Here is a 19,568-nt window from a genome sequence, read left to right as displayed (position 1 = left end):
TCTGCTAACCAAAGCATGTCTGTTGATATATAAGTGGATAAGCTGCCTTTCGCTCTTCCATAATTTGCCTACCTAATGGCTGGATTGAAGTATTCTTTATATCCCACTGTTGGGGATGAATTCTGGGAAGTCCGTTTCTTCTAGTTTGGAGGCTAAACCATTCACATTCCATGACCAGATATTGGAGCCCAGGACTGTTGTTGGATTTTTATGTGTTTTTTTTCATGCTGGTCCTTGATTCTTTTTTAACCTTGCCTTGCATGCTGGTGACGGCTCCCGTCCGTCATGGCACACAGTGCCCGTGTGCTGATGACTGCCGGGAGCCGTCACGACCACGCCCGCAATCGGAATGTGCCGCACAGGAGCGGAATTCCGACCGCAGGCAAGGGGTTAATAGTCTCAACTGCGGATTATCCTCGAAGCTAGCTGTTTCTGGGTGTGAAATAGTAATCGTAATTAGTCGTATTATTTGGCAGTCACCTTTCATGGGATCAGGATTTTCAGGGACCTTTTGCTCCTTTTAATACACCCTCTGTACAATAGGACTGTTGTAATGGGCTTGGGCAGCGGGGGGAGGGGGTCCACCTTTTTTTGGTTCTATACCCCAAGTTGCAAAGGTCTCCTTGTGCCTCAGAATCTGTTAGAGTGATCTATCCAAGTTGCTGTTGTAATTTCAGACCCTGTTCGATTGGGATTAGGTTTGAAATCCTTTCTTTCCAGGTCTCTGGATGTAATGTGTCTCTGGGCTAGGAGACTTTCTAGTAGCCTTAATATTGCGCTTCTGTTTAATACGTCGTGGGCTCCCCTCGAGATATAATGTGGGACCAGCTCTATCTATTCATGACATTTGGTATAAGAAGCAATCTGTTGTGTTTTTGTTCGGTCAATTGGGGTTCTCTTTGATGATTTCATTGGACCTTCTTGATATGATGCCACTCGATGGAGTTGTTCAACTTGATCCTGTTCAGCGTGTTCAACTGCCTCTCTGCCTCTCAGGGATTGTAAACTTGTTTTGGATTCTTTGTTGCTCCGGTGTTCCTTTGTTGCTCCAATCCCACTGATATCAGCATCCTGAGTGCTGATTACACTTGTTTTTGTCTTTAGTTCATGTGAAGTTTGAATTGTGCTAATTATTTGAATATTGTTGCCTATTATGTTACTAGGTTCCTGCCTAACCGAAGGTTTGAATATATATATTTTACTTGTTGGTTGGGTTTCATTTTTTTGAGGTTAAGGATTTCTTGGAACGACGGCCTGTTTTGTTATGGTGTTATGGTAAAATGTGCTGGCTGAACCCCAGAAACCTTCTTCTTCTATGTCATGTTCTTTCTGGATGGGTATCAATGATGTTTGTGGGCAGGATTTATTTAATTTACTTTTCCTTGCTTTCCTCAAGCGTTTTCGTTCCCTCTTTGTAAGGGGGGTTTTCGAACTCCTGGGAATAAGTCATCTCCCCATATTTTCAGGGGTGCACAATAGGCTTTCAGATATTAAAACTTAAAAAGTTACATCCTTTTTTTTGCAGTCCAGACAGCTCTTCCCATTAGTCATTCCTCCAGTCACCTCTTCTCTCGGTGAGAACTCACTATCAGTTGTCTAATACAAACAAACACTTAATCACTAGTTAATAGAAGGCTGATGGAAAATTACAGCATTAGAAAAAAAGAGAAACCCATTGTGCACAAGCAACTATTCAATGTGAAAAACAGGCCTTTCAATGGTAATGTATTATTCATCTAGCATGGTGCGATATTTAGGCTAACTTAAATGAGCACTTTAATTCATTTTTAGGCCTACATTTAAGTATGATCGCATACTACAAATTTTGCATTTAGCATGTTTTACTTAAACATAAGCTTTGCACATTATTAGTAAAAGCATTTTGTATGCAAATAAAATTTGCATATTAAACGCCACATATAAAGCACCGCATCCCCACACTTCCAGATCAAATCTGCTGAAATTTGATAGAGGACACATGTTTGGTACATACAGGGACATGAGAATTTTGGTCTGGAAAGCACCAATATCTGCTTGTTATTCCCCAAACCCAGGAATAGGGGCTGTTTATTGCACCAAATTAATGCCTGGGCTCGGATTTTATTCGGTGTGATAAAAATGTCACCTTCCTCCAGGGCGCTCTTAATTGGGTCTTAGTAAAGACAAATATTGTGGGACTAAAATCTGTTAAAAAGACTTCAGTCTAAGAGTTAGAGAAGTAACATAGTAAAAGTGACTTAAGCTGACACGAAAATTCATTATATTTTTTAAGATGGATAGAAATAGACAACCATTAAAGTTAAACTTTGGGTTCTCATGTCAACAACATTCCTCTATAAAACAAAATATTCATGGTTGAGCTAGAGAATCATTAATGTTGCATAGTAAAGAAGGTTGTGACTATGACTCGCTTGCTGACACAATCTTCTTACGTTAATTCAAAAGTGAGCTTGTAATTGACTTCAAACAATTGATGAGTATATCTTCTCTTCAGTTTCAGATCTTGTGAATCATGCCGACCTTCAGCAAGCTTACAATTGGCATTTCAGTAACAAGCTTTGTGGTGTTTCAGCTACTGTTCCATGTCGTTAGCACTTGGATTTCATCTCGTTTAACGTCTGGATTTAAGAGGCTGGACTCTAAGCAGAAAATTGAATGGAATTCACGGTAAATTCTTACTTGGTGGTGAACCTGCAATGTATTCTTTTTACCATTGGTTTTTTTTTTACATTTTACTGCTCAGTGCTGTAGGTTTGTTTTGTTTACTGTGCAACCCAACACAAAACAACACAAAGATTTCTCCAGACATGAGCTATTCAATTGACTGGGCAAGTCATATATGAGCAGCATTAAAGTAAAAAAAGAAAGTCACAATGATTGCAAGATTACAGACAAGATTCAAACGGGAACAGAAAGAGGTTTGATTTGCAAGCTGCTGCATTCTCCGCAAGAATCTTGCGGATTGTGCTTGAAGGGCAGCCTGGCCTGGGAAGTTGCTGGGCGTTGAGTGAGGGCTATCCAGAACTGTTTGACCAGAGGACAGTTACTTGAAAGAGCATCCCATTACTCAGACATTTCTGTCTCAAAGCTGCTAATTGTGAAACATGCATGGTGCGTTGGGGATTGGGGAATGCTGGTGATAAGGTAGGTAGAGTTACATGGGCTTGGGGGCAGTGGTGGGCTGCTCACTCTATGAAGGGGCGTATCTCCTCCTTCAACACCATGGGCCTCCATACCCTGTTAGATCCTGCACATCATTTCTTTGCCTCTGACCTTTCCTGTGCTCTCCGGAGAATGGACACCACATTACCTGAAAGAGAATGTGACAAATCCATGAGGGTGGAATGTGACCTCAATTAGGGTGCTGCTTGAGAAATAGCAGCCATCCCATCGCGGGGAGAACTGAGGAATCTGTGCTATTGTGCTCATTAGGAATATTTTGTGAACAGACTACCAGAGTTTGTGGGTTTGACTGGCATGATTTTTCTCCCTGGAGAGAAAATGTTTTTCCTCATGACAGTGCCCCTTCCAGCTGGACACTGCGACCCAGAGAGCATGAAGTGAAAATAATTCAGACAAGAAGGCTTGAGTATAGAATTTGAATATTTTAGTGACAAATTTGTGTCAGCATGTCTTGGAAAACCAGAAGAGGAAAACATTAAGAAGGAGGGCAGAGAGGATGTCTGTCATGAGAGGCCAGAAGCAAACACTGAAGATAGATGACCATGTGTCGTTAGGCACACATCACCTGAGTGGCTAGGGTATTACCTTCAGAGAATTGAGAACAATTAGGTAAGAAATCAAAATGGTGAATGAGAGGACAATACATTTAGAATAGTAGACTTCTAGCACAGATGACAAAAACTGAGAACGGAACATCAGATTTTGAAAAAGCTGAGCAAAAAGAGAAGTCAATAGGCAAGGGAGGGCGGGGATAATATTAGTCACAGTTGCTCCCCATCTAAGAGTGATGATCTCTCAGCAGACCATGTGCAACACATCTACGAATGGAAATCCTTATAGACTGTTCTGGCTGAAGGCTAATACCATGTCCTTAATCTATGAGAGACCTTGTGGTATATCCATTGATTGTAATATTACCGTCACATTAGCGGTTTTATGTTAGTACCCAATTGCACATGTGTATATAAAGGGGAAGTTAGTCTAAATTAGGAGAACAAGTCACAGAAAGGAAAATAGTAAAAAGAAATCAAAAAGGAGAGGAAACAGGAAAAAAGAAAAAAAAAAGGAAGAGGTACCTCAGTAGCTTTGCAGAGAAATCTGTTCAGACTCTTGTACAGGATCTGTCAGCGTGTCGTCATACGCACATTTTCCACGGGGACCAGCGGAAAAAGGATAACTGTTTGTGATGTGGATGTTGCGCCTATCTCTGGGTCCCTACTGCGAACTACTGATCAAGTATAGGGAGACAACACAAGCCACCTGTTTGAAACTTAGGTGCAGTGGTTTCAGGGGCAAGCATGAGGGACAGCTCTTCATTGATATGGTGTGAGTAATATTGGCTTACAAGTATATAGGCCACAGTAGATTAGCTTCAGGGCCACTAATGCATAGGTTCTTTCTAACTTGTGACTTTAATATTTATGCAGAAATTCTATGCACACATTACTTGTAATACTTCAAATTACATTAGTCCTAACCACTGCATTTTTTTTCAGCACTGTGTCCTCATTCCATGCATTGGTGGTTGGATGCTTCTGTTTATATATTTTATGCTTTGATGATGCTGTGAATGCTGACCCGGTATGGTAAGAAATGCTACTTCAATTTATATTTTTATATTGTGTCTTCTTTTAATGTTATCCTCTTTGTTATTGTTATTTTGTTATTGTTATTTTTGATTTATAGCGCGCTCAATCACCTACAGGCCTCTAAGCGCTCGGGAAAGATGGTAAAACAACAACTTTGACAATACAGAGGGTATCCACTAGCCTAAGTGGCTCATAGGGCTCTCCTGAATAACAGCGTTTTCAACCCCTTTCTGAAACGTAGGAGGTTTCCTTCCTTACGTAGTGGCTCAGGTAATGTGTTCCATAGGTGGGGGACCAGCACCGAAAAGGCTCTACCGCCCTTGGTGGCAAGTTTGTACCGAGGGCAGACTAGTAGCTGAGAGTCTGAGGATCTGAGAGCCGATCTTTGGTCGGTGTCCCAGTGATGGAATAATCATACTATTTGATGGATTTGGCTTTTGTAATGACTTGCTTTTTTTTATTAACTACGATCTTTAATACGCCACTCCTGCCACCAATACCAAATGTGGTTTGGAAATAAATATCACAACTGTACAGTGAAATATAATTTTTTAACCACAGATTATCAATAATGTCTTGATGTTCAGATAGGTATACAATATGTTACTATAGTAGTCTTATTACTGTGACATTGCTTATTTTCCTGGTACTCATGTGCTGTTGTCTGTTAATGTCCTAAAACCCATCTACCAGTTACAAATTTACTAGTTCTTTGCAGTAGTTCTCCTGTGAGGTACCCTATGTAGTTGCACAAACTTGAACCCGTAAGCCTTCTGCCTACCAGTTTCCCACTGTTTATCCTAGGCATTAACACTCAGCACTTCATGTGGTGTTAAGGCTAATTAATCACTGTAGACCCTTGTAAGCAACCTTCTTGAAAAAGGAGGACCTCTTAATCCTGCCTCTTCTTCTTTAGTTCATTTTCTGGCTCCTTGGAGACTTACTATGATGCAGTACCATTGCCCAAGAATTCCCTCTTGATTACCTTTTCCCAGGCAGAGATATTTAAGTCTGGGTGACCATGTTTTTTCGCCTTTTTTAAAAAGTTTATTAAGCTTTATTGAATCATAAAAAATCAATAACATACATTAAAGGCCTAGAGAATACCAATTTAAGAATATCTTTTAAGCAAAATAGAGTAGGCAGTAAATCCTAGTAGAAAGCTATTTATATTTTGGGAAAAAAGGGAAAGGAAAGAAGGGGAAAGTAAAAGACAGGGTATAAAATATATTTATAATCATAAACACTAAAATAGACGTCCATACTATGCTCTTATGAATTGTAAAATGTGAAGAACAAATAACTGTTGAGTAAAAACTTTGCTAAATAGTAAAAGAAGAGGAGAGATAATACTAAGAGGAAGGAATTCAAGGGGGTTGGACATTTTCAGAACGATACTGAGAGACATTATTGTTTGAAACCATATTTAAATAAGTAGTTAAAGGCAACCAAAAACATCTCTATTTACATGTACATTGCATTGAAAGGCATATGCCACATCTAACCTATGGTATTGACACACAGTATTCCACCATGACTTAGTTGAAAGTTTGGTCAAACATTTCCAGTTCATTGTAATTTGTTGAAACGCTAAAGCCAACATAAGATCAAACAACCCTCTTTCATAGGAAGGTAAAGGAATGGATTCTGATAGACTTCCCATAAAGAGAAGAATATTGGAAAGTGGTGTGTGGATCCGAAAAATTTTAGACAAACAATCCCAGATTTGTGTCCAAAAAGAATGAACCGGGGGACATGAAAAAAGGAGATGTGGGAGATCTGCTGATGGAAAATCACAGGACCAACATTTCTTGCTGTCTATGTGTGTGAAAGTAGCTAAAGAAATGGGAGTGAAATATAATCTGTGATATAGAAAAAACATAGATTGAGTGGTGGAAGCGGACCTCGAAATCTTCAGTTACCGAGCCCAAATTTTATTCAATATGTCACTGCTCCACGGAAAACCTAAATCTGATTCCCAAACCAGTTCCAACTTGGTCTTGTCTCATTCTAGATTTGTGGTGTAAAAGAATGTATAAATTAAGGAGGCTTTTGGAACAGATGCTAAGATTTTAAGGAGTGAGTCCTGAGTGATAGAAGCTTCATCAGAAGGGAGGGAATAAAAAATGCTTAAAAGTAATTCCATAAGTATGGAAAATGTATGTAAAAAAGAAAGAGGGCAATTGAATTTAGCTTGAAAATCAGGAAAAGATCTAGGAGAAGTGCCATCAAATAAATTGTTACCCCTGGCGAAACCCCCTAACTCTCCATGAGGCCCAATACAGAGGTCTATTATTAATGGTTATAAGATGATTATGCCACAAAGGACAATGTAGAAAGGTATATTTCTAGATATAAATTTTGGCTGAAAATTGGGTTTTAACAAAGAGCAAGTGTGTTTAAATAGTGGGAGGGATGTGAGAGCATTTTTGGCAGTAAAAGAAAGAACTTCATTGGTCGAGAAAAGAGTAAACGTACAACGTTCAATAGTGAGAAGCCAATGAGAAGCTTGTTTTAAACTAAAAGCTTTAAGATATAATCAAAAATCTGGAAAGTTTACCCCTCCTACAATTCTTGGTTTTCTGAGATGAAGTAAAGAAATTCTAGATTTTTTGTTCTTCCATAGAAATTGAGATAGAAGAGAGTCTCATTTTTTTTAAAAAAGGTTACAGGGATACGAATAGGAATCATTGAAAAATAATATAATAAAATAGGAGTAATCATCATCTTAATGGAGTCAAGACGACCCCACCAGGAGAGAAAAAGAGGATTCCAGGATGAGAAGAGTTTGGAGATACGATCTAGGGCTACATTCATGTTCAGTGTAATAGAGATGGAAATCCAAATAAAAAGATACTTGATTTTAGAACTGTTCCAATGGAAGCCAGTAGATTCAAATTGTTTGAGGCAAAATGTTGTAATTGGTAAAACTTCTGTTTTATCAGAGTTGATCTTATAGCCTGATACCGCTGAGAAATCAGAGATTTCTTGTAATAACGAAGGGATAGAAGAATCTGGATTGGAAATGAAAAGCAAAATATCATCATCATAGGCAGATAATTTCAGATAGTGATCTCCATATGGAAATCCAAAAATAGAGGGATTTTGACGAATACCGGAAAGAAAAGGTTCAAGAGTAAGAGCAAACAAAAGGGATAATGGACAACCCTGTCTAACACCTAAATGGAGTGAAAAATGTTGCGAAATTTGACCATTCATGATAGTAGAAGCAGAGTGAGTAGAGTACAGAAAAGAGATAAGAGAGGAACATTTAGTACCAAAACCGTGCCATTGAAGAGATTTAAACAAAAAGGACCAATCTACCCTGTCAAAAGCTTTTTCCGCATCGATGGAAATCGCTGCGAGAGGAAAAGATAAAGAAGGAGATTTATTAAGAACATTGAAAAATAGACAAGAGTTATCAGAGATTAGTCTACCTTTAACAAATCCACTTTGTTCGGGCCTATCAAATGAGGGAGGGAGGATTCAAGGCGCAATGCTAAGAGTTTAGCAAAGATGTTAAAATCAACGTTTATCAAAGAGATGGGGCTATAGTGTTTACAACATTTTGGATCCGTGCCTTTCTTATGAATAAGACAAATAGAAGCTTCTAGAAAAGTACCACTTGCTGCACCTGTGAGACAAAAATGTTGGAAAAGGATAAAGAGTTTTTGTAATAACAGATTGGAAAAATTAAGATAAAATTCTACGGAGAAACCATCAGGGATAAGGGATTTATTCTTCTTTAAAGAATTCAAGGAGGGGGAGATTTCCTGTAATGAAAGATCCATATCTAGAGAGGTGAAATCCAGAAGAGGAAGGAGGAGGAATTGTACTAAGATAATCATTAATGAGTGTATCAGTTGGGGGCAACTCAGGAGTGTATAGAACGGTATAAAATGTTGTAAATTCGGCTGATATCTCTTTATCTTTGAAAAGGTGTTTACCGTCAGTAGATTAAGTGGATTTAATTAATGTTTTCTCTTTTCTAGATTTTAAATAATTAGCAAGAAGTGAGCCAACTTTCAGAAACGAATGCTGGCCATTAGTGCCTGGATGGCAAACAACTCGCTCAGACTGAACTCTAGCAAGACGGAAGTAATGATCTTTGGTAATCTTACACCTTCCTGGTCCTCCCTATGGTGGGCAGCAGAATTAGGCCCACGCCCATCACCAGTCAAAAAAGTCAGAAACTTTGGAGTAATCTTTGACACTAAACTATCTTTGATGCACCACGCCATCTCAATAGTCTCATCAGCCTTCTACATTATCAAGATCATAAAAAAACTTCTCCCATACCTCCCTTCGGCGGCCGCCAAAACACTGATTAGTACTTTGGTCATGTCCAAAGTAGACTATTGCAACAGTCTATTCATCAAAGCGCAAGAAAGAGTTCTCAACAAACTACAATAATACAAAACGCTGCAGCCAGGCTCCTGACACGCACGCCCAAATTCAAGCCCATCTCCAAAGTCGTTCGCCAACTCCACTGGCTACCTGTCAGAAGTAGATCCAAGTTTAAAGCGCTTTGCATTGCTCATAAGGCCATTCATTCCATGACTTTCTTAGGCAATCCTCTCGCCCATTCAATCCGCCCAGACAACTACGTTCCTCCTCCGCTAATCTTCTCATTGTTCCCTGAACAAAAAAAGTATCTTGGGGGGACAAATCTTTTTTGTGTCCCACTACCAAACTTTGGAACACTCTTCCCCCCCATATCAAAGCCAGTCCTACCCTGCTTACCTTTAGGAAGCAGATAAAGACATGGCTTTTTAATCAATAATTCACCTTCATGCCCGATTGCCGTCAGTCCTCAGCGCCGAGACACCCACAGGTATTTGTCCGCTTTATAAAATGCATAAATAAATAAACCTTGTTTCGACCACCATAGTATCTGGCACTGCTACGAAGCATAGTGAAAGAGGCCTTATCAGTAGAAATTTTATTATATTCCATCTTAGCATGGATAAGTTGTTGCAGAGTAGAGTCCGGTGAAGAAGTATAAAACTGATGTTCTAAGTGTTTAATGGAAGATAATAAAGCTTTATGTTTATTAGGGGACTGTTTCTTTTCCTTAGAAACAAAATCTATAATAAAACCTCGAGCAGAAGCTTTAAAACTATCCCACACCGAAACTGGAGATATAGAGGCATCTTCATTAATAGAGAACATTTCTTCAGCAAAGGAGGTGAAAGAGGAAGAAAAAACTGGATCTTGTGAAAGATAATTATTGAATCTCCACCTAGACATTTTAGAGTGAGGAGGAAGTAAATCGAAGTCAGCGACCACTGGAGCATGATCAGAAATCAAAATGAGCTCAATCGAGGAGGAAAGAAGGTTTTGGGCCAAGGATTTGGAAAGAAATATGTATTCAATCCGGGATAGGCATCCATGTGGAGGGGGAAAAAAAGAAAATTCTGATTGGTCTGGATTGCATAGCCTCCAGGCATTGACCAATTGAGTCTGTGTGATAGGGTTTAGAAATTGTTGTGGGTTTTGTGGGGGATAAAACATACCTGAGATTTGCGATCAATAAAAGGGTCTGTAACTTGATTGCAATCACCTCCAAGTATAAAAAAGGTCATCTTTATTTTGAAAAAACTTGTCTGTGATAGTGGGCCAAAAGGAAGAATCGGGTTGATATGGACCATAGAGGTTAAACACAGTGAGAGGGATATTATTAATAGTTTAACCAGAATCCACCTTCCATCGGAGTCAGTATCTTGTGTAACAACAGTGCATTTCAATTTTTTATGGCATAAAATAACAACCCCATTCTTTTTGTGTGTTGGTAGGAGAGACTAATACTGAGCCAACCCAATTACGCTTGTTACGCTAGTTTGAGAGCTTCAGCCTCAGATAAGTGAGTTTCTTGTAACAGAACTAAATCAGGTTTATATGAGGCTTGATGTGAGAGAATTCTCTGCCTCTTTATTGGATAATTGAAACCTTTTACATTTCATGTAATACTTCTGAATGGAAAAGATTAACATCGTAAAAACAACAGTATAATATTAAACATTGAAAATAAGCATATAATGCAGAATGAGCAATTGAAAAATTGGAAAAAATAGGTAATAGTAATAAGATGAAATGGTAAAGAGTAAATAAGTGAAATGAGAATGGTGGAAAATAAAGGAAAGTTAAGAAAATAGCAAAATCTTCCACATCAGTAAAAGAAAAAACAGAAGGTAGTTAGAAAGAAGAAGACAGGATATGAAGGAGAGAGAATCAGGCAAGAAAAGAAAAAAGATTATAAGGAAAAAGGGAAAAGGAAAAAGAATACCGAACAAGAAGAAGAAGAGACAGTACATATCCAAAAAGGACGAATGAAAGAACATACCTGAAGGGAAAAAAAGCAAAAGAAAACTGGGGTATGAACGACACATGAAAAGATGGGACACCCGAACAAAGGGAATCTGAACCACATCCGTGCAAGGAAGAGAAGAGAAACTGAACCATGTTATGGAACACGAACGAACGGACTGTAGTGTAGCTCCTATATCCATGATAGGCTCTTCGCATTGGAATAATATACACTATAGTTTTGACATAGGACTGAGGTCAGTATGTATCTATTGATTACATTAAACTTAATTACTTGTGAATGCCAGCAAGCTCAGAGGTCACTAGAAACTTCTCGAATAAACAAGAAGGGATTCGTTTTTGACAACCGCATAAACATGACAACTTTGTTTCTCTTAGAATGGGAACAGTTTCAGAATCGTGGAAACAATAGATAAGTTTCACTCAGTCAATTGTGCATGCTTCGTTTCTACAGAGTTACACAGAAATAGATAGACGGGCGTTTCAATAAAAAGGGTTTATTGAACAGTCTTATTTCTCGTGCAAGAGATATGAACTGCTACAATACTAAGACAGAATGCGAAGTATAATACCTACAGCGTTAGCAGTAAGATAAAATAATACTGCAATAACATGGTTTGTAGCTATGACATATATTCATAAAAATACATACATAAATAACAGGTTAAAATGTGAATACTCATTTGGCGCTTCTAGCTAGGTCTACCCCAGTGTACCTAATTTACGTATGGTATGAAGTAAGAAGTAGGTGCTGTTTGTCTATGGTCTAGTTTAGCTATAGTTTAGATTGGTGATGCCAAGATTTTCCAAAAGTCCCTCTAGGTTCTAGTCTGCTCCATACCTTAGAGATCGAGCCCTGGAAAGAGATTCCAGCCTCTCTCATTCTAACACCCCGCAAATGAAGTCAGAAACACTGGAGCTGGATTCTCTGCGAGGAGGTTGACAGCGTCTGGTCAGTGCGTCAGGCGGGGACTCAACTTCTTTCGGAACTTGAAGTGGCAAGTCGTGTCGTGCAAGTATGCAGCCGAACCGTACTGTGGTTTGCCATGGCAAGTGAAAGTATATTTATACCTTGCAGATGTTTAGGAATGCCAGTATTGACGTAAAAGTTGGGAGGAGGAACGTCATGAATGAACCCCTAAGGAATAGATGTTCATGCATAATAAATGAGTTCTTGGAGAAATCAATAAAATCAATAAGCAAGGGGAAGTCCTAAAGGCTTAAGAGTCTAGTTTTCCAAGTACTCGTTGTGACGTGGATGGACGGATGTAGGTGGCCATGTCTGTATTTGGTTAGCATGGATAATGCCTAAATAACGGTAGGATTTCTATGCCTAAATAAGGGTAATGTGAATTGTGCCTTTTATAAGTGCATAAATCAGAAAACCTATATACGGTATCTAAATCGACATACAACAGGACCTATAGGGGGAAACAAAAGAAAAACGGTAAACATCATATATATAGGCAAGTAAAACAAACATAAGCAACAGGTAAAATCTTAATTGTACAATATCGGAAGAGATACAACAAATAAAGACACAAATAGAAACACAGAGAACAGCGAAGAAACAACTAATGGATCCTGGGAAGGATCGGCACCATCCATTAGGAAACCAGAATTTTTTTCTTCCAAAAATTACATGACTAAGTCAACAGAATGAACCATTTCATAAAACATTTAAAATGTATTGAAAATGTACCATTACAATTAAAGAAGTAAAAACTAATCAACCATTAGAAGGGCCAGCAGTGTCCGTGTTGCTTGTAGTGTGAGATTGAAGAACATTTTTAAGTTCTGCGGGCTCTTTAAAGGACCAAGTTCGATTTTGAAACGTCACCTTAAATATGCAGGGATGAAAAAGGCCATATCTGGCTCCAATAGATCGAAGAGGCGGACAAAGACTTAGGAACTCCTTCCTCCTAGCTGCTGTAGCGTTAGAGAAATTTTGAGAAAGAAACACCTTCTGACCAAATCAAGAAATTTGTTGTTTGGCTCTAGCTGCAGAGAGGACTGAAAGCAGATCTGTGAATTTTATGAAAAGGATGCTGACTCCTCTTGGTCTGACAGGAAACTGAGAGAGTGGAGGACGAGGACCAAGTCTGTGTGTTCGCTGAATGCTGAGGGATGTGGTAGAAGGCATGTCTAAGGGTTTCGGCAAGAAGGTTGTAAAAAAGGAGACAGGATCGTCACCCTCCAGAGCTTCAGGCAGACCATGAATGTGTAGATTATTCCTCCTTTTTCGGTTTTCCAAATCTTCGGTATGTTGTTTCAAATTACGGACCTCCTTTTCTAAAGAAGAGAGTCTCTGGGAGTCGCCTTGGACCGCAAAAAGTTGCTGTTCCATTGAAGATACTCTAGTTTCCATTGTAGACAATTGTAGACCATTTCTCCTCCAGGAATTGCACTTGCTGTTTGTTTCCTCTACAAACGGACGCAAGGCGCAAATTTCCTCCAACAGCAGCTCCATGGAGATGGGAGGGGACACCTTGTCGGGAGGAGGACCCTGCTTCAGATTTTAGAAGCTGAAGATGGTGGAGATGATTTAGATAAAGACTGTGATGAGGAAGAGCGATTGGAAGACACCCCATCCATCGATCCTGTGGTAAATGGTGAGTCCAGAGTAGAAGCAGGAAGAGAAGATGTTGATAAGGTACGTCTTTTAGGCACAAAGACAAAATGCGGCTTAAGCAGTATACTCATATATAGGAGTCGCCAGAGTAGTGCAGAGTTCGGTGCACGAACTAACAAAAGTCGTGATATTTAAACATTCACAAGAGATGACCAATGGAAATAACTGAAATGCTGCTTACACTTGTCATAAGATGGAAGGCATGGTTTGACTTGTAGCTGGGGAAAAAAAAAACCTGACTGAAGAGCGCCAAAAAGTTATGCAAGCAAAATTATAACATGAAATGTAAAGCAGCAAAACTCCAGTCAGACAAGTCATATAAGAATGACAGAATCCTTGAAAAAAGGAGAGATATCTTGAAAAACGCAGCGCTGCATATCCTTCAATAAAGCAGCTGATAGAACATTGAGGACAAAATGGAGGGTGCTCTGAGGTGAATAAAACAACAGGGTAGATGTCAGCCAACGCTGTGAGTCAGAAGGTATAATTCATTTTCCCCAGGCATGAGGGCTATGATTCAGGGTCAGAGCCCTGAAAAAGGGGTAAAACATAGGCAATTCATATGAAGAAATGTTGAGGAGCCGGTGAACGCCTAAAATGGCGGAAGCATTGTAGAAAAGCCATCCATGGCTATAAATAATGAAAGCGCAGGTTTCCGGGAAGAAAGGGTGTGAAATAACTCACCAGCGGGTCTTCAGAAGTTCCGATGGAACAGAGCTTCCCCCTTAAGCAGAGATGTTTCGGGAGGTCGTTTCAGGTCTCGGCTATGAGGCAGGAGAAGGAACGTCCTCCGCTTCTGGTCTTCTTAATGCAAGGTCTTCTTAATGCAAGGAAGGTGTGCTTTTGCTTGAAACACAAATAAAAGGTGTCTGGTGGATTGGTAGAAGTTGAGGCAGTGTTTGAGATAAGCTGGACTGGTCAATCAATCAATCATTACATTTGTAAAGCGCGCTACACACCCGTGAGGGTCTCAAGGCGCTGACTGGTGTTGTGGGGCGCTTTGTAGGCGTGGGTGAGTAGCTTGAACTTATATCTTTCCTGTGCTGGGAGCCAGTGGAGATTGTGAAGGTGTGGAGAGACGTGGTTATTTTGCGGGATGTTCAGGATGAGTCTGGCGGCTTTCTGGGTGGTTTGGAGTTGGTGTTGTACATGGACTGAGATTCCGATGTAGAGGGTTGTTCTGTAATCAACTCTACTTGTGATAAGAGCCTTGGTGATGGTTTGTATGGTGTTCAGTGGGATCCACTTCAAAATCTTGTGTAGCATTTGCAGGATGTGGAAGCATAATGAGGACACAGCGTTTATCTGTCTAATCATGGAGAGGTTGGTGTCCAGGATGATCCCTATGGTTCTTGGCATGGTCCGTAGGGGTGAGTGGTATGTCAAGCTCGGAGGGCCACCAAGATCTGTGCTAGGGGGAGATTAGGACTTTGGTTTTGTCTGTGTTGAGCTGGAGGTAGTTGGTTTTCATCCATGCAGTGAAGTTGTTTATGCTGTTGAAGAAGTTTTCTTTGCGGATGCTGGTTGAGTCAGTAATGGAGAGGGTGAGCTTTGTGTCATCAGCGTAGGATACTATGTTGATACCATGGGCTCTGACAATGTCCACGAGGGGCATCATGTAGACGTTGAAGAGTGTTGGGCTGAGCGACAATCCTTGAGAATCTCCGTAGATTGGTTTCCTGGGTTCTGAGGTGTAGGGGGGCATCTAACTCATTGAGTTCAGTATGTGAGGAAGGACGATATTCACTTGAGAGCTAGTACGCAAATACCCGAGTACTAAAGGTTTCTGATTTAGTGACTTGAAAAAGACCATATAGAAAGCAGCGGAGAGGTCCAGGAGGATGAGTGTGGCCGTTTCTCCTCAGTCGAGGATGCTTCTGATGTCATCGATGGCTACAAGGAGGTGCAAAAGCCTGATTGAGAGATGTCGATGGGTTAATGCCGTTCTAGGTGGATTGCGAGTTGGATATTGATGGCTTTCCCCATGACTTTAGCTGAGAAAGGCAAGAGCGAGATGGGTCTGTAGCTCCTGAGGGTGTTGGGGGTCCGCTGTTGGTTTCTTCAATATGGTGTTCACTTCTGCATTTTTCCAGCAAGATGGGAAGGTGTCAGTGGTTATGGAGGTGTTAATGATAGCAGTAAGCACAGGGAACATAATGGTTCTTCCACGTTGTATATGAAGTGGGGGCATGGGTCTGAGGGGGTCTCCTGAGTAGATGGTATTCCTTAGGGTTGTGTTTTTTTCGTTCAGGAGGGGCTTCTAGTGGCTTCGCTGCTGATTGGTGTTGAAGAAGGTGTCCGGCTGGTTGGGGGAGTTTTTATTGGTATGCTGTGGGTCGAATGTGTTTTAGATCTTTGCAATTTTCTGTCGAATAAGTTTGAGAGGTTGTTGCAGACTGCTTCGGATGGGAGGATGTTGTTTTCTTTGTGTCTTGTAGTTGTTGGTGGAAGAGGTTAAGAGCAGCTCTGTATGTGGATTTTGCGGTGGTGTTTTTTCATGTGTCCATATTCTTTCGAGTTGTTTGCAGTGGCCCTTGGACTCCCTGAGGTTTTCCATGTGCCAGCTGGGTTGTTTGTTCTTTTTGTAGGTCTTCTTTCTGGTAGGAGCAGTGTGGTTGGTTCAGTTGGTGAGCCATTTATTGAAATGCTTAGTGTCGACATCGAGGTTCCAGGTATGGTTGGGTGGGCTTTCCTGTAGGGTCTTGGTCCAGTTTTCTTTGGATATTTTTCCCCAGTGTCCTGATGGTGCTTTAGGTTTTTCTGGTAGGGTGGCTTGGTGGTTGGGTCTTTTGAAATGTATGATGCAGCAGTCGGACTATGAGAGTGGGGTTGTGTTGCTAGTGGTGATCCTGTTGTTGGAAGAAAACATAGGGTCAAGGATGTAGCCTGCTGTGTGGGTTGGTCCTTAGATGAGCTGGGTGAGTCAGAGTTAGGATCTTGAGGAGGGCAGTGGAGTGGCAAGCCAGGTGCCCAGCTGCCTACTAATGGGGTTGCGCTACAGCCTACTTTTAAGTAGGTCCTGCCGTAGGTGGGGCTTCTGTGGGCGGGAAGAACGGTGATCGGAAAAACTCAGGCAGGAAAACCCAGACAGCGACAGTGTCACTCGGTCAAAAGGCGGTGACTGAATCAGGATGGAACAAGCAGGAACTTCAGGCCACTGGCAAGAGGCAAGCTAGGTGCCCAGGTGCCTCCAGGTGTCCTAAGACATTTACCGCAATACCAGCATCTCAGACGAGTCTGTGTTAACCTTAAATATGGATGCTTTTCCAAACTGCTTAAAGAGTGATTGTCAGATTAGTTAAATACACTAGAACATTGTCTGTAAACAGTGAAATCTTATGTTCCATCCCATCAAACCCTAATCCTTCTATTTCTGAATATTGTCTTGCTCCTAGCACCACAGTATCTATTGCAGTATCAAATAGCAGTGGCTACCTCAGAAACACTTGTCTGTTCCGCTTCATATCAGAAACTATCGAAAAAGATTATACATAATTCTTGCTCTTGGGTGTGCATAAGGAGCCATTACCATACTGAGCCAGTGCTCTGCCAGCCTGAACCTCCGCATTACTTATTGTAGGAAAGACCCGCTCACCCTGTCTAAGGCCTTCTTGGTAGCTAATAGTAACAAGATCTGTGGTATTCATCTTTTCCTGGAGTTTCTGACTAATTGCACCGTTCTTCTGATACCAGTAAATGTTTGTTCGTCTTGCGTAAAGCCTGATTGACCTTCATGTGTCAAGTATAGTAAGACCCATGCTAATCAGTTAGCTAATATCTCCATATATAGCTTAATGTCAATATTCATTAATGCAGTCGACATACACTTTGAGCAGTCTTTACCTGGCTTGAGTAGCAGTACCACGTCTGCCACAAAAATAGAATCAGTTTGCGCTCCCCTTCCTGAAATCTGCCATTGACTGGAAACCCTGTGTCGGGTAGTTTGCAGAGGTTTTGCAGAATTTTCCTGTAAAACCATTGGGGCCATAAGATTTTTTGGCATTTAACCGCATTAGCATCTGTCAGCGCCTCTTCAATCATGAAAGGGTTGGAGAGGCAACTTTGTTGTTTCTCTGTCAGAGTAGGGTACCATAGTCCTGTGAGGATTGCCAGTTGACCCTCTGATTTCTCTCCATCGCACATATAAAGCTTTTGGTAGATTTCATGAAAAACTGCTCCCTTTTCCCTTTCACTGAAGATTTTTTTTTACCCTTCTAGTTCACAATACCCAGAATAGATTCCCTATTGTGTTTTGTTTGCGGGGGATGAACGAAAAGAATATGGGCTAGATGTATGAAGCCTATTTGTGGTCATAAACTGCCTGATTTTCCGAATCAGGCTGTTTGCGAACGCAGAAAAGCATTTTCAAATGTACAAAGCCCTAATTACAATGTTACCGAATCTCAGTTTCGGTTTGTGAATCGGTATTTGGAGGCGCGTATTTGGGGGCGTCCCTTCCAAATACCGATCCACACCGTTACAATTCACGCTGGTATATATGAATGTTTTGAGGCCGAAATATGGTCGCAGAATATTCGCACCTTACTGCCAACTCAAAGTTGGTGGTAACCCATTCGCAAATGGGAAGCGGTCCCCGAGGGACAACTGCCTGCTCTTAAAAAATGAAACTTAAACTTATCATTATTTCTTTTTCAACACATCCCGGTCTCTTTTTAGGAAAACGGTCTGCGTTTTGAAAAAAGATTGCTTTATTTAAAAACAATCACAGACATAGTGCTCTGCTGACCCCAGCCGGCACCATATATGTGATGGCAGCCATTTGTAGTGGGTCACAGATCGAGACCTATATCATTAATATTCCAGAGGTAGGTCTATTTGCAACCCACTACGAATCGCTAATTAAATATCAAGAGTTTTGTACATTAGGAATAGCGATTTCCTAATTGCGATTTGTAGGGAATTACAATTAAGAAATCACTTTTCCTAACTTTTGTACATCAAGCCCTATGTCCTTTATTGCTGTATTCATAGGTTTTCCGGCTCAATAATAATAGGGCCCTTTTAGATTTGTTCGCTATAACTCTACTCAATTAAGGACCGTTTCTCTACAAAGGTAAGATCTAGCCCTCATCATGTTGTATTTTTCTTCTGCAGCTTTGAGTTATTTTTCTAATTGTACTGCACCAGCGCCTTATTCATCTTACCAACGACAGGCAGTGCAATCAGTTTTCCTAATACAAAACTCTCTAGCAGAAAGACCTTCCCAGTTGTCAAATAAAACAGGTGAAAACAACATAAGTAATAATGAAACACTCAAGAGAAAGCAGATAAAAGTAGTATGAAATGTGTACACAGAATAATGAAAATTATAGTTTATATACATGAGGTAAATAAAACTTATGCATCACCTAAAGATTGTAGTGGGGCTGAGCCTTGCATTCATACAGTGTCAAGTTAGCATGAGCTTATTAGAAGTTTAAACGCCATTTTACCTTTTGCTTTCTTTTGCACATGGCACACACGTTAGATATGGTTTCACGTTAGGCTGAGTGTTTTGCTTCACATGAGAATAACTTGTTTTAATACATTGCTAGACTTGCTTCGTAAGCTTAGTCTGAACAGTGAGTGCCGAGACCTTCAAGGTTATCAACACTGTTGCTGTTATTCGAACTGATCAGCGCACATTCTAGACATAACATCTATGCAGCTGTGGACAGCTCAGATGCTGGCGCCTTTAATAATACACTGTGTAGGCATGATTTAACACACTTGGAGAACATTCGTATGCTGAGAGCTTGTGCAGAACTCGATGTGATTCACTCCTGCTAATCTCTGAGGAATGGGTTCGCCTATGCAAGCCTAAGAGACCTTCTTTA

At 40.5% G+C, this 19,568-nt stretch overlaps 1 protein-coding gene across 2 annotated transcripts in view; it reads left to right on the top strand.

The window, feature by feature from the left end:
• Window positions 1-19,568, top strand: part of TLCD4 (TLC domain containing 4) — a 288,746-nt gene that overhangs the window by 99,142 nt on the left and 170,036 nt on the right. For both annotated transcript variants that reach the window (XM_086957321.1, XM_086957314.1), the window contains exons 2-3: window positions 2,495-2,667; window positions 4,680-4,769. In XM_086957321.1, coding sequence (XP_086813447.1) covers window positions 2,513-2,667; window positions 4,680-4,769 — 245 coding nt within the window. In that variant the 5' untranslated portion in view covers window positions 2,495-2,512. The remainder of the gene's footprint in view (window positions 1-2,494; window positions 2,668-4,679; window positions 4,770-19,568) is intronic.

Source organism: Lissotriton vulgaris, chromosome 1_1 (genome assembly GCF_964263255.1).
Source record: "Lissotriton vulgaris chromosome 1_1, aLisVul1.2, whole genome shotgun sequence".
NCBI lineage: Eukaryota > Metazoa > Chordata > Amphibia > Caudata > Salamandridae > Lissotriton > Lissotriton vulgaris.
Note: the sequence above shows the minus strand (reverse complement) of the source record. Positions and strands in the feature narration are given on the sequence as shown.